Source organism: Triticum aestivum, chromosome 2D, assembly GCF_018294505.1.
Source record: "Triticum aestivum cultivar Chinese Spring chromosome 2D, IWGSC CS RefSeq v2.1, whole genome shotgun sequence".
Lineage (NCBI taxonomy): Eukaryota > Viridiplantae > Streptophyta > Magnoliopsida > Poales > Poaceae > Triticum > Triticum aestivum.
This window is the reverse complement of record NC_057799.1, coordinates 336,786,347-336,800,222: the sequence shown is the minus strand read 5'-3', so window position 1 is coordinate 336,800,222 and position 13,876 is coordinate 336,786,347. Positions and strand designations below refer to the sequence as shown.

The following is a 13,876-nucleotide window of genomic DNA, read 5'->3' as shown; positions in this document are numbered from 1 at the left end:
CACCAATCCGCCACGCTTGAAACAGGGGATTGCCCTCGCGATGACCGAAATTGAGGCAACGATCTGTCAGGGTTTGCCTCATCTTCGTCATTGGGAATGACTTGCTTGGCATTGAACAACTGTCGTGGCCTAACAAATTTTGCAAACATTCTCCAGTCAACTGCCTCCCACACGTTGATTCTCTGGTCCTGTAGGTTGATCCACCCACTTCATCTTGAATCTAACATGTTAACCTATTGATATATTTTGTTTTGATCTCATCAAGCATGATTTCTGCCACGCAACCTTTTTTAGAGCTTCACTAATGTGACCGACATTACTGAAGAATTTACCTCTTGAAGAGAGAATGGTTGTCGATCATCCATTGAAGGCCGGTTTTTCTTTGCTTTTTTCCAAAAACTGTACCTCTTATATGATTATTATAATTATAGTATATGGTTGAGATTTGGATGAGTTCTTTATAGTACAGATACAGACTATTTCTTTGTGCATTAGTCAATACGTGCAAACCTTACCAGTAAGGCATAAAAGAAAACAGAACTACAAAATAAACGAGATTACGATGCATCAGAGATGTATACAACTCTAACTGGAGGACCATCTGGTTGCTCCAGCTACACCCTTCGTGATCCAACAACCAAGTCATAACTTATTTCCAGCCACAGATGTTGAAAATCATCATTTAAAAGTCTAATGACCAAAACAGGTTAGTTAATCAACAGTTATGCAAAATTCAATTGTTAATCTTGGATTGAGGTGAAAGAGAAGATAAATTCCACCCATGGACTCACTTTTGAGCTTTGACCACTGAGAAACTATAAAATGTGGCTACTATCAATAAAATATCCTCAGAAGCAATCTTTTCATTAAAGATTTCACTCCTACTATAATTAATTTCAGGGAAATACATTATATGGATACAGCCAAAAAGGAAGAAGAAATAATCTCTTCAATCAGTATTATGACACGCTTGCACCCTGCAATGATTTGCAGAAAACCATGCCTGCTGAGGTGCGCATTGGTTGCTCACCAAGAACTGCTACGCAGTTATCCGTTGTCTTAAGGTGAGGCTGAACAGATTCCCAAATCTTTTTCTTTTGAACCTGGCAAAAATACAGCAATCCATGAGATGTGTTGCTGCAAAATAACTTCCATGGTAACCCATTTCTGCAAAATAATTTCTTACATAGGTTGGATTCATGGAAGTGGACAAAATGCAACATGGCTCTAGGCCTATCAAGATTTTGAATATTATATTATTTCCACATAAATAACAAGTCATAGTATTTTAGCACTTATGTTTTACTAAGCGTTTCATGACCTAACAACCAGGGACTGCCTCTCAAGAATCCACAGCAGTTCCCAGAAAATATCAGCGAGATATCAGTTTTCACTGCAGGTTTTCTCACCAAATTTAGTCTGCATAAGATGCAGACCTGTATGCAAACCTAAGAATGAGTACTACATCACAAAGAAAGAAAGACAACGATGTGGCAGTTAGCCGTGTAAGCTGTTTCTGCAAATGGCTCAGCGTAGAACGAATTGTGTGGAATTTGGCAAGAAATCTGTTTTCAATACATTACTTTTGCTCACTAGGTTTACATAAGCATCATATATTTTGAAAAGAAGTTGCAGAAAAATCCAGATAATTTCAAATATTAGTTTTGTGACCAATATATCAAGTGGGACATGGGTTGTAACTATGTAGATGGTTTATACCACATATATCATGTTCCTTGCTCTGAAATTCATGGAACAAATCTTCGGTGGCTGTGTACTGGTTCATATGTGAATGCATAATGTACTACCCACAGTTACCAGTCTCAACTAAAACTGTAATCCCTTCCATGTACCTGACTCATTCATTGGAGCCATCGTGAGCAACATCTAATCAAAATTAATATTGTTCATGGCAACATGTAGAACATTAAGGAAAATCATTTCACAGTTGAACGGACTACATACACAGAAAATTAACTGTAGTAATCTGCAGCATAACTAGGATCGTCAAGAGACAATGCAAAGACAAGTGTCTAAATTGTAAGTGATACCTGGTTTCCTGTTGCAGGTTCTGATTGAATACTCTTTTCATCTTCAGATCCAAACCATACCCTTTCACCGGGAACAGAACCTTCTGGAGGGGTGAGCAACTCAACATTCTCGTGAGAAGCATCAGAGGCACACATAAGCATGCCATTAGACTTGATGCCGCGCATGTTTCTTGGTTTCAGGTTAGCAAGAACAATGACATTGCTGTCCTGCATAGATCGCATGCCATAGCTGATGTCATCAGTATTCAGTAAAATAGAAGAAAATAACTTGCACTTCATTGCAGACCATGTATTATATTCCCAAAAGTGTCAATAAACATAACAAAATGCAACCGTAGAGTGAAGCATCAGGATCTTGGCTCAAGCTAGCCCAATCCTGGTAAACTCAGGAAGGTTGGCACCTGGTATTATCTCACCAAGTGAATCTACACTTCCAGCATAATCATTAAGTAAGCTGTACACTTCACCTAATAGCAACGTTCCTCTTAATTGATAGTACTTACTAAAATTTCCAGTTCGTCCACATAGATACTAATACTAAGGAGTAGTCACTTGTCCGCCGAAATGCGCAAATTATGTGATCTATACAAAAACGTGAGCATACTAGACAAGTACATCATTGATGAATAACTGAAAAATCTTGGATGGACGAGTTCTCATGCATCGTTCATTACCTGGAGTTGGTCGAGGGGTAGGTACTTGACGAGGCCGCTGCAGATGGTGCGCGGTTGCTCCTCGCCGACGTCGACCTCCTCCACGTACAGAGTGTCCGCCTCTGGGTGCAGCCACGCCTTCACGACCCGCCCAACCCGGATGTCCAGGAGGCCAGCGAGCTCGCCCACCGGAACCTCGCCTTTCTCCTCCTCCCCAGCCGCGGGCGCCGGCTTCTTCTCCTCTACAACCGCCTGCGTAGGTGCCGGTGCGACGACGGCGTCGGAGGAAGGCGAGGAGCAAGAGCAGAAGAGGGCGGCGGATCTCGCAGCCGATAACGGAGCCAAGAACGAGATGGATTTGGCTATGCCCCTGCAGCCAACTCGGGTCCTGGCGAAGATGGGGGTTGAAGGCGAGGAAGGGAGGAGGAGGTGGACGCGACAGCTTGATGCGAAGGCCATTCTCGCTGCGGCCATCATCGTCGTGGCGCTCTCAGGCTTCAGCTGCCGCCGGCGGTTCGTCTCCGCCGCAAAGCGAGGCGCTGGGATTTTATCCGATGGGGGAGGAAGGGCCCAAGTGATCCACAGGCCCATGTATGGAACAGTGCAAGCAAATGCATTGTTTTTTTATGTCCCAAAAAAATGCATCGTTTTTCTTTACCGTATCACAGTAGGCGACCCGCAAATTTTCTCGTGCATCCATCCGCGGAATGGTCCCACGTACGTCTGGCCTCCCTAATTTTTTTTAGAGTTCGCACGTTCAAATAGCCGCATACATAGAGTACAGACGTTCAAATAGCCACATGCAACAATAGTTCAAATGTCATATTTCAACATTGTTGTCTCTTTTAACTTCCCATATATGCTCAATCTGATCTTTTTTAAGCTGCTTGTAAGTTGGTCAATGCCGAATTTATTGATGCATTCGAATAAACTCTTCAAATGTGGCCAGATTCTGGTCTGAAAGTTCGATAGCATCACTCATGTCCTCAAATTCTAGAGTTGCGGTAGCATCCTCACCCTCTTCCCCAATGATCATGTTGTGCATGATCACATAAAATGCTATCACCTCCCACAAGGTCTCTGGATCCCATTATTTAGCAGGTCCATGAGCAACTGCAAAACGTGCCTGCAGAACTCCAAAAGCCTCCTCGACATCTTTCTAGCTGCTTCTTGTCTTTAGGCAAAGTGAGACTTTTTCTGGCCAACTGGTTAGAGATGATACTGATGAAGGTAGCCCACAGAGGATAGATACTATCAACCAGATTGTAGCCCATGTTGTACTCATGTCCATTAGCAGTATAGTGGCAAGGAGGAGCTTTTCCTTCAGTCAGCCTCGCAAACAATGGTGATTGTTGCAGCACATTGATGTCATTGTGAGACCGGGGCATGCCAAAGAAAGCATGCCAAATCCAAAGATCATGTGATGCAACTGCTTCAAGAATGATGGTGGGCTTCTTAACATGACCCCTGATATTGCCCTTGTAAAACTTCGGGTAGTTCTTGAAGGAAATATGCCTTAGAGGCAATAATAAAGTTATTATTTTATTTTCTTATATCATGATAAATGTTTATCATTCATGCTAGAATTGTATTAACCGGAAACTTGATACATGTGTGAATAGATAGACAAAACAAAGTTTCCCTAGTATGCCTCTACTAGACTAGCTTGTTAATCAAAGATGGTTAAGTTTCCCGACCATAGACATGTGTTGTCATTTGATGAACGGGATCACATCATTAGAGAATGATGTGATGGACAAGACCTATCCGTTAGCTTAGCATTATGATCGTTGAGTTTTATTGCTATCGTTTTCTTCATGACTTACACATGTTCCTCTGACTATGAGATTATGCAACTCCCGAATAGCGGAGGAACAACTTGTGTGCTATCAAACGTCATGCTACCTCTTGAGCACTGCGTTGGTTTTCCCTTGAAGAGGAAAGGGTGATGCAGTAAAGCAGCGTAGGTATTTCCCTCGGTTTTTGAGAACCAAGGTATCAATCCAGTAGGAGGCCACGCACGAGTCCCTCGCACCTACACAAACAAATAAAATCCTCACAACCAACGCAATAAAGGGGTTGTCAATCCCTTCACGGCCACTTATGAAAGTGAGATCTGATAGATATGATAAGATAATATTTTTGGTATTTTTATGATAAAGATGCAAAGTAAAGAAAGCAAAATAAAAACGGTGCCAGAAATAGCTTGTTGTCGGGAGATTAAATATGATGGAAAATAGACCCGGGGACCATAGGTTTCACTAGTGGCTTCTCTCGAGAGCATAAGTATTACGGTGGGTAAACAAATTACTGTTGAGTAATTGACAGAATTGAGCATAGTTATGAGAATATCTAGGTATGATCATGTATATAGGCATCACGTCCGCGTCAAGTAGACCGACTCCTGCCTGCATCTACTACTATTACTCCACACATCGACCGCTATCCAGCATGCATCTATAGTGTTAAGTTCAAAAGAACAGAGTAACACTTTACGTAAGATGACATGATGTAGAGGGATAAACTCATGCAATATGATATAAACTCCATCTTGTTATCCTCGATGGCAACAATACAATACGTGCCTTGCTGCCCCTACTGTCACCGGGAAAGGACACCGCAAGATTGAACCCAAAGCTAAGCACTTCTCCCATTGCAAGAAAGATCAATCTAGTAGGCCAAACTAAACTGATAATTCGAAGAGACTTGCAAAGATAACCAATCATACATAAAAGAATTCAGAGAAGATTCAAATATTGTTCCTAGATAAACTTGATCATAAACCCACAATTCATCGGTCTCAACAAACACACCGCAAAAGAAGATTACATCGAGTAGATCTCCACGAGAATCGTGGAGAACTTTGTATTGAGATCCAAAGAGAGAGAAGAAGCGATCTAGCTAATAACTATGGACCCGAAGGTCTGAGGTAAACTACTCACACATCATCGGAGAGGCTATGGTGTTGATGTAGAAGCCCTCTGTGATCAATGCCCCCTCCGGCGGAGCTCCGGAAAAGGCCCCAAGATGGGATCTCATGGGTACAGAAGGTTGCGGCGGCGGAATTAGGTTTTTGGCTCCATATCTGGTAGTTTGGGGGTACGTAGGTATATATAGGAGGAAGAAGTACGTTAGTGGAGCAACGTGGGCCCCACGAGGGTGGAGGGCGCGCCCAGGGGGGTAGGCGCGCCCCCTACCTCGTGCCCTCCTGGTTGCTTTCTTGACGTAGGGTCCAAGTCCTCTGGATCACGTTCGTTCCAAAAATCACGTTCCCGAAGGTTTCATTCCGTTTGGACTCCCTTTGATATTCTTTTTCTGCGAAACACTGAAATAGGCAAAAAACAACAATTCTGGGCTGGGCCTCCGGTTAATAGGTTAGTCCCAAAAATAATATAAAAGTGTATAATAAAGCCCATTAATGCCCAAAACAGAATATAATATAACATGGAACAATAAAAAATTATAGATACGTTGGAGACGTATCAAGCATCCCCAAGCTTAATTCCTGCTCGTCCTCGAGTAGGTAAATGATAAAAACAGAATTTTTGATGTGGAATACTACTTGGCATAATTTCAATGTAATTCTCTTAATTGTGGTATGAATATTCAGATCCGAAAGATTCAAGACAGAAGTTTAATATTGACATAAAAATAATAATACTTCAAGCATACTAACTAAGCAATTATGTCTTCTCAAAATAACATGGCCAAAGAAAGTTATCCCTACAAAATCATATAGTCTGGCTATGCTCTATCTTCACCACACAAAGTATTTAAATCATGCACAACCCCGATGACAAGCCAAGCAATTGTTTCATACTTTTGGTGTTCTCAAACTTTTTTTATCTTCACGCAATACATGAGCGTGAGCCATGGACATAGCACTATATGTGTAATAAAATGGTGGTTGTGGAGAAGACAAAAAAGGAGAAGATGGTCTCACATCAACTAGGCGTATCAACGGGCTATGGAGATGCCCATTAATAGATATCAATGTGAGTGAGTAGGGATTGCCATGCAACGGATGCACTAGAGCTATAAGTATATGAAAGCTCAACAAAAGAAACTAAGTGGGTGTGCATCCAACTTGCTTGCTCACGAAGACCTAGGGCATTTTGAGGAAGCCCATCATTGGAATATACAAGCCAAGTTCTATAATGAAAAATTTCCCACTAGTATATGAAAGTGATATCATAGGAGACTCTCTATCATGAAGATCATGGTGCTACTTTGAAGCACAAGTGTGGTAAAAGGATAGTAACATTGTCCCTTCTCTCTTTTTCTCTCATTTTTTTATTTGGGCCTTTTCTCTTTTTTTATGGCCTCTTTTTTTAGTCCGGAGTCTCATCCCGACTTGTGGGGGAATCATAATCTCCATCATCCTTTCCTCACTTGGGACAATGCTCTAAAAATGATGATCATCACACTTTTATTTACTTACAACTCAACAATTACAACTCAATACTTAGAACAAAATATGACTCTATGTGAATGCCTCCGGCGGTATACCGGGATATGCAATGAATCAAGAGTAACATGTATGAAAGAATTATGAACGGTGGCTTTGCCACAAATACAATGTCAACTACATGATCATGCAAAGCAATATGTCAATGATGGAGCGTGTCATAATAAACGGAACGGTGGTAAGTTGCATGGCAATATATCTCGGAATGGCTATGGAAATGCCATGGTAGGTAGGTATGGTGGCTGTTTTGAGGAAGGTATATGGTGGGTGTATGATACCGGCGAAAAGTGCGTGGTATTAGAGAGGCTAGCAATGGTGGAAGAAAGAAAGTGCGTATAATCCATGGACTCAACATTAGTCATAAAGAACTCATATACTTATTGCAAAAATCTACAAGTTATCAAAGCAAAGTATTACGCGCATGCTCCTAGGGGGGTAGATTGGTAGGAAAAGACCATCGCTCGTCCCCGACCGCCACTCATAAGGAAGACAATCAATAAATAAATCATGCTCCGACTTCATCACATAACGGTTCACCATACGTGCATTACGGGAATCACAAACTTTAACACAAGTATTTCTCAAATTCAAAACCACTCAACTATCATGACTCTAATATCACCATCTCCATATCTCAAAACAATTATCAAGTATCAAACTTCTCATAGTATTCAACACACTCATAAGATTTTTTTACTAATCTTGAATGCCTATCATAATTAAAGCAAATTACCACGCTGTTTTGTAGGACTATCAAAATAATATAAGTGAAGCATGAGAGAACAATAGTTTCTATAAAACAAAACCACCACCATGCTCTAAAAGATATAAGTGAAGCACTAGAGCAAAAACTATATAACTCAAAAGATATAAGTGAAGCACATAGAGTATCCTAACAATTTCCGAATCATGTGTGTCTCTCTCAAAAGGTGTGTACAGCAAGGATGATTGTGGAAAACTAACAAATAAAGACTCAAATAATACAAGACGCTCCAAGAAAAACACATATCATGTGGTGAATAAAAATATAGCTCCAAGTAAAGTTACCGATGGAAGTAGACGAAAGAGGGGATGCCTTCCGGGGCATCCCCAAGCTTTGGCTTTTAGGTGTCCTTAGATTATCTTGGGGTGCCATGGGCATCCCCAAGCTTAGGCTCTTGCCACTCCTTGTTCCATAATCCATCAAATCTTTCACCCAACACTTGAAAACTTCACAACACAAAACTCAGCAAAAAATCTCGTGAGCTCCGTTAGCGAAAGAAAACAAAACACTACTTCAAGGTACTGTAATGAACTCATTATTTATTTATATTGGTGTCAAAACTAATGTATTCCAACTTCTCTATGGTTTATATACTATTTTACTAGCCATAGATTCATCAAAATAAGCAAACAACACACGAAAAACAGAATCTGTCAAAAACAGAACAGTCTGTAGTAATCTGTAACTAAAACAAACTTCTGGAACTCCAAAATTTCAGCCAAAATAGGACGGCCTAGAAAATTTGTTTATTGATCAGCATCAATTGGAATCAATATTTTATCACGTTCTGGTGATTTTTAACAATTATTTTCGTGAACAGAAAGTTTCTGGAATTTTCAGCAAGATCAAATAACTATCATCCAAGAAGATCCTATAGGTTAAACTTGGCACAAACACTAATTAAAACACAAAAACACATCTAACCAGAGGCTAGATCAAATATTTATTCCTAAACAAAAGCAAAAAGCAAAAAAAAACTAAAAATAAAATTGGGTTGCCTCCCAACAAGCGCTATCGTTTAACGCCTCTAGCTAGGCATAATAGCAAGGATAGATCTAGGTATTGCCATCTTTGGTAGGCAATCCATAAGTGGCTCTCATAATAGATTCATAAGGTAATTTTATTTTCTTTCTAGTAAAGTGTTCCATGCCTTTCCTTAACGGAAATTGGAATCTAATATTCCCTTCCTTCATATCAATAATTGCACCAATCGTTCTAAGGAAAGGTCTACCAAGAATAATAGGACATGAAGAATTGCAATCTATATCAAGAACAATAAAATCTACAGGCACATAATTCCTATTTGCAATAATAAGAACATCACTAATCCTTCCCATAGGTTTCTTAATGGTGGAATCCGCAAGGTGCAAGTTTAAAGAGCAATCATCAAAATCACGGAAACCTAGCAAATCGCACAAAGTTTTTGGGATCGTGGAAACACTAGCACCCAAATCACACAAAGCATAGCATTCATGATCTTTAATTTTAATTTTAATAGTAGGTTCCCACTCATCATAAAGTTTTCTAGGGATATAAACTTCCAACTCAAGTTTTTCTTCATAAGATTGCATCAAAGCATCAACAATATGTTTGGTAAAGGCTTTATTTTGACCATAAGCATGTGGAGAATTTAGCACGGATTGCAACAAGGAAATACAATCTATCAAAGAGCAATTATCATAATTAAATTCCTTGAAATCTAAAATAGTGGGTTCATTAATATCTAGAGTTTTGAGCTCTTCAATCCCACTTTTACCAATTTTTGCATCAAGATCTAAAAACTCCGAATTTTTGGAACGCCTTCTAGGTAAAGGTGGATCATATTCAGTCCCATCATTATCAAGATTCATATTGCAAAACAAAGATTTAATAGGGTACACATCAATAATTTTTGGATCTTCATCTTTATTTTCATAGAAACTAGAAGAACACGCTTTCACACAATCTTTCTTAGCACGCATCCTAGCGGTTCTTTCTTTGCACTCGTCAATGGAAATTCTCATGGCCTTGAGAGACTCATTGATATCATGCTTAGGTGGAATAGATCTAAGTTTCAAAGAATCAACATCAAGAGAAATTCTGTCAACGTTCCTAGCTAATTCATCAACTTTAAGCAATTTTTCTTCAAGCAAAGCATTGAAATTCTTTTGCAAATTCATAAACTCCTTAACACTAGTCTCAAATTCAGAGGGCAACTAATTAAAATTTCCATAAGAATTGTTGTAGGAATTACCATAATTATTAGAGGAATTACTAGGATACGGCCTAGGATTAAAGTTTCCTCTATACGCGTTGTTACCAAAATTATTCCTACCAACAAAATTCACATCCATAGATTCATTATTATTCTCAATCAAAGTAGACAAAGGCATATCATTAGGATAAGAAGAAACACTTTTATTAGCAAATAGTTTCATAAGTTCATCCATCTTTCCACTCAAAACATTAATTTCTTCTATCGCATGCACTTTTTTATTAGTGGATCTTTCGGTGTGCCATTGAGAATAATTAACCATAATATTATCTAGGAGTTTAGTAGCTTCTCCTAAAGTGATTTCCATAAAAGTGCCTCCCGCGGCCGAATCTAAAAGATTTCTAGAAGCAAAATTCAAACCGGCATAAATTTTTTGTATAATCATCCACAAATTCAAACCATGTGTAGGGCAATTATGTATCATTAATTTCATCCTCTCCCAAGCTTGTGCAACATGTTCATGATCAAGTTGCTTAAAATTCATAATATCGTTTCTAAGAGAGATGATCTTAGCGGGAGGAAAATACTTAGAGATAAAAGCATCTTTGCACTTATTCCAAGAATCAATACTATTTTTAGGTAAAGACGAAAACCAAGCTTTAGCATGATCTCTAAGTGAAAAAGGAAATAGCTTCAATTTAACAATATCATTGTCCACATCTTTCTTCTTTTGCATATCACACAAATCAACAAAGCTATTTAGATGGGTAGCACCATCTTCACTAGGAAGGCCGGCGAATTGATCTTTCATGACAAGATTCAACAAAGCGGCATTAATTTTACAAGATTCAGTATCGGTAAGAGGAGCAATCAGAGTGCTAAGAAAATCATTGTTGTTGGTATTGGTAAAGTCACACAATTTAGTATTATCTTGAGCCATCGTGACAAGCAAGCAATCCAACACACGAGCAAACAAGAAGCGAGCGAAAAAGAGGCGAACGGAAAAGAGAGAGGGCGAATAAAACGACAAAGGTGAAGTGGGGGAGAGGAAAATGAGAGGCAAATGGAAAATAATGTAATGCGGGAGATAAGGGTTTGTGATGGGTACTTGGTATGTTGACTTTTGCATAGACTCCCCGGCAACGGCGCCAGAAATCCTTCTTGCTACCTCTTGAGCACTGCATTGGTTTTCCCTTGAAGAGGGAAGGGTGATGTAGTAAAGCAGCGTAAGTATTTCCCTCGGTTTTTGAGAACCAAGGTATCAATCCAGTAGGAGGCCACGCACGAGTCCCTCGCACCTACACAAACAAATAAAATCCTCGCAACCAACGCAATAAAGGGGTTGTCAATCCCTTCACGGTCACTTACGAAAGTGAGATCTGACAGATATGATAAGATAATATTTTTGGTATTTTTATGATAAAGATGCAAAGTAAAGAAAGCAAAATAAAAACGGTGCCAGAAATAGCTTGTTGTCGGGAGATTAAATATGATGGAAAATAGACCCGGGGGCCATAGGTTTCACTAGTGGCTTCTCTCGAGAGCATAAGTATTACGGTGGGTAAACAAATTACTGTTGAGCAATTGACAGAATTGAGCATAGTTATGAGAATATCTAGGTATGATCATGTATATAGGCATCACGCCCGCGTCAAGTAGACCGACTCCTGCCTGCATCTACTACTATTACTCCACACATCGACCGCTATCCAGCATGCATCTAGAGTATTAAGTTCAAAAGAACAGAGTAACGCTTTACGTAAGATGACATGATGTAGAGGGATAAACTCATGCAATATGATATAAACCCCATCTTGTTATCCTCGATGGCAACAATACAATACGTGCCTTGCTGCCCCTACTGTCACTAGGAAAGGACACCGCAAGATTGAACCCCAAGCTAAGCACTTCTCCCATTGCAAGAAAGGTCAATCTAGTAGGCCAAACCAAACTGATAATTCGAAGAGACTTGCAAAGATAACCAATCATACATAAAAGAATTCAGAGAAGATTCAAATATTGTTCATAGATAAACTTGATCATAAACCCACAATTCATCGGTCTCAACAAACACACCGCAAAAGAAGATTACATTGAATAGATCTCCACGAGAATCGTGGAGAACTTTGTATTGAGATCCAAAGAGAGAGAAGAAACCATCTAGCTAATAACTATGGACCCGAAGGTCTGAGGTAAACTACTCACACATCATCGGAGAGGCTATGGTGCTGATGTAGAAGCCCTCCGTGATCAATGCCCCCTCCAGCGGAGCTCCGGAAAAGGCCCCTAGATGGGATCTCACGGGTACAGAAGGTTGCGGCAGTGGAATTAGGTTTTTGGCTCCGTATCTGGTAGTTTGGGGGTATGTAGGTATATATAGGAGGAAGAAGTACGTCGGTGGAGCAACATGGGCCCCACGAGGGTGGAGGGCGCGCCCAGGGGGGTAGGCGCGCCCCCTACCTCGTGCCCTCCTGGTTGCTTTCTTGACGTAGGGTCCAAGTCCTCTGGATCACGTTCGTTCCAAAAATCACGTTCTCGAAGGTTTCATTCCGTTTGGACTCCGTTTGGTATTCTTTTTCTGTGAAACACTGAAATAGGCAAAAAAACAGCAATTCTGGGCTGGGCCTCCGGTTAATAGGTTAGTCCCAAAAATAATATAAAAGTGTATAATGAAGCCCATTAATGTCCAAAATAGAATATAATATAGCATGGAACAATAAAAAATTATAGATACGTTGGAGACGTATCACGTCACAACGTAACTGGGTGATTATAAAGATGCTCTACAGGTGTCTCCGAAGGTGTTTGTTGGTTTGGCATAGATCAAGATTAGGATTTTTCACTCCGTGTATCGAAGAGGTATCTCTGGACCCTCCCGGCAATGAACATCACTATAAGCCTTGCAAGCAATGTGACTAATGAGTTAGTTGCGGGATGATGCATTACGGAATGAGTAAAGAGACTTGCCGATAACGAGATTAAACTAGGTATGATGATACCGACGATCGAATCTCGGGTAAGTAACATACACATGACAAAGGGAATGACGTATGTTGTTATGCGGGCCCCCGATTCAATCATACACTAATCATACACGCAAACATGTACGATCAAGGTCAGGGACTCACGGGAAGATATCACAACACAACTCTAAAAATAAAATAAGTCATACAAGCATCATAATACAAGCCAGGGGCCTCGAGGGCTCGAATACAAGTGCTCGATCGTAGACGAGTCAGTGGAAGCAACAATATCTGAGTACAGACATAAGTTAAACAAGTTTGCCTTAAGAAGGCTAGCACAAACTGGGATACAGATCGAAAGAGGCGCAAGCCTCCTGCCTAGGATCCTCCTAAACTACTCATGGTCGTCTTCAGCAGCCTGCACGTAGTATTGGCACCTCCAGTGTAGTAGGAGTCGTCGTCGATGGTGGCGTCTAGCTCCTGGGATCCAGCATCTGGTTGCGACAACCAGATAGAAGGGAAAGGGGGAAAAGAGGGAGAAAAGCAACCGTGAGTACTCATCCAAAGTACTCGCAAGCAAGGATCTACACTACATATGCATGGGTATATGTGTAAAGGGGCCATATCGGTGGACTGAACTGCAGAATGCCAGAATAAGAGGGGGATAGCTAATCCTGTCGAAGACTACGCTTCTGGCAGCCTCCATCTTGCAGCATGTAGAAGAGAGTAGATGGTAAGTTCACCAAGTAGCATCGTATAGCATAAACCTACCCGGCGATCCCCT

General features: G+C 40.4%; 1 protein-coding gene across 1 annotated transcript; it reads right to left on the bottom strand.

Moving 5' to 3' along the window:
- Positions 1 to 816: 816 nt before the first annotated feature.
- LOC123053038 (tyrosine--tRNA ligase, cytoplasmic) lies at positions 817 to 3,362 on the bottom strand. The gene is made up of 3 exons (XM_044476410.1): positions 2,726 to 3,362; positions 2,052 to 2,258; positions 817 to 1,103 (listed from the first exon to the last, which is right to left on the bottom strand). The coding sequence occupies exons 1-3, from the start codon at positions 3,293 to 3,295 to the stop codon at positions 960 to 962; spliced, it is 921 nt and encodes a 306-aa protein (XP_044332345.1). The 5' UTR covers positions 3,296 to 3,362; the 3' UTR covers positions 817 to 959.
- Between the last annotated feature and the right edge of the window lie 10,514 nt (positions 3,363 to 13,876).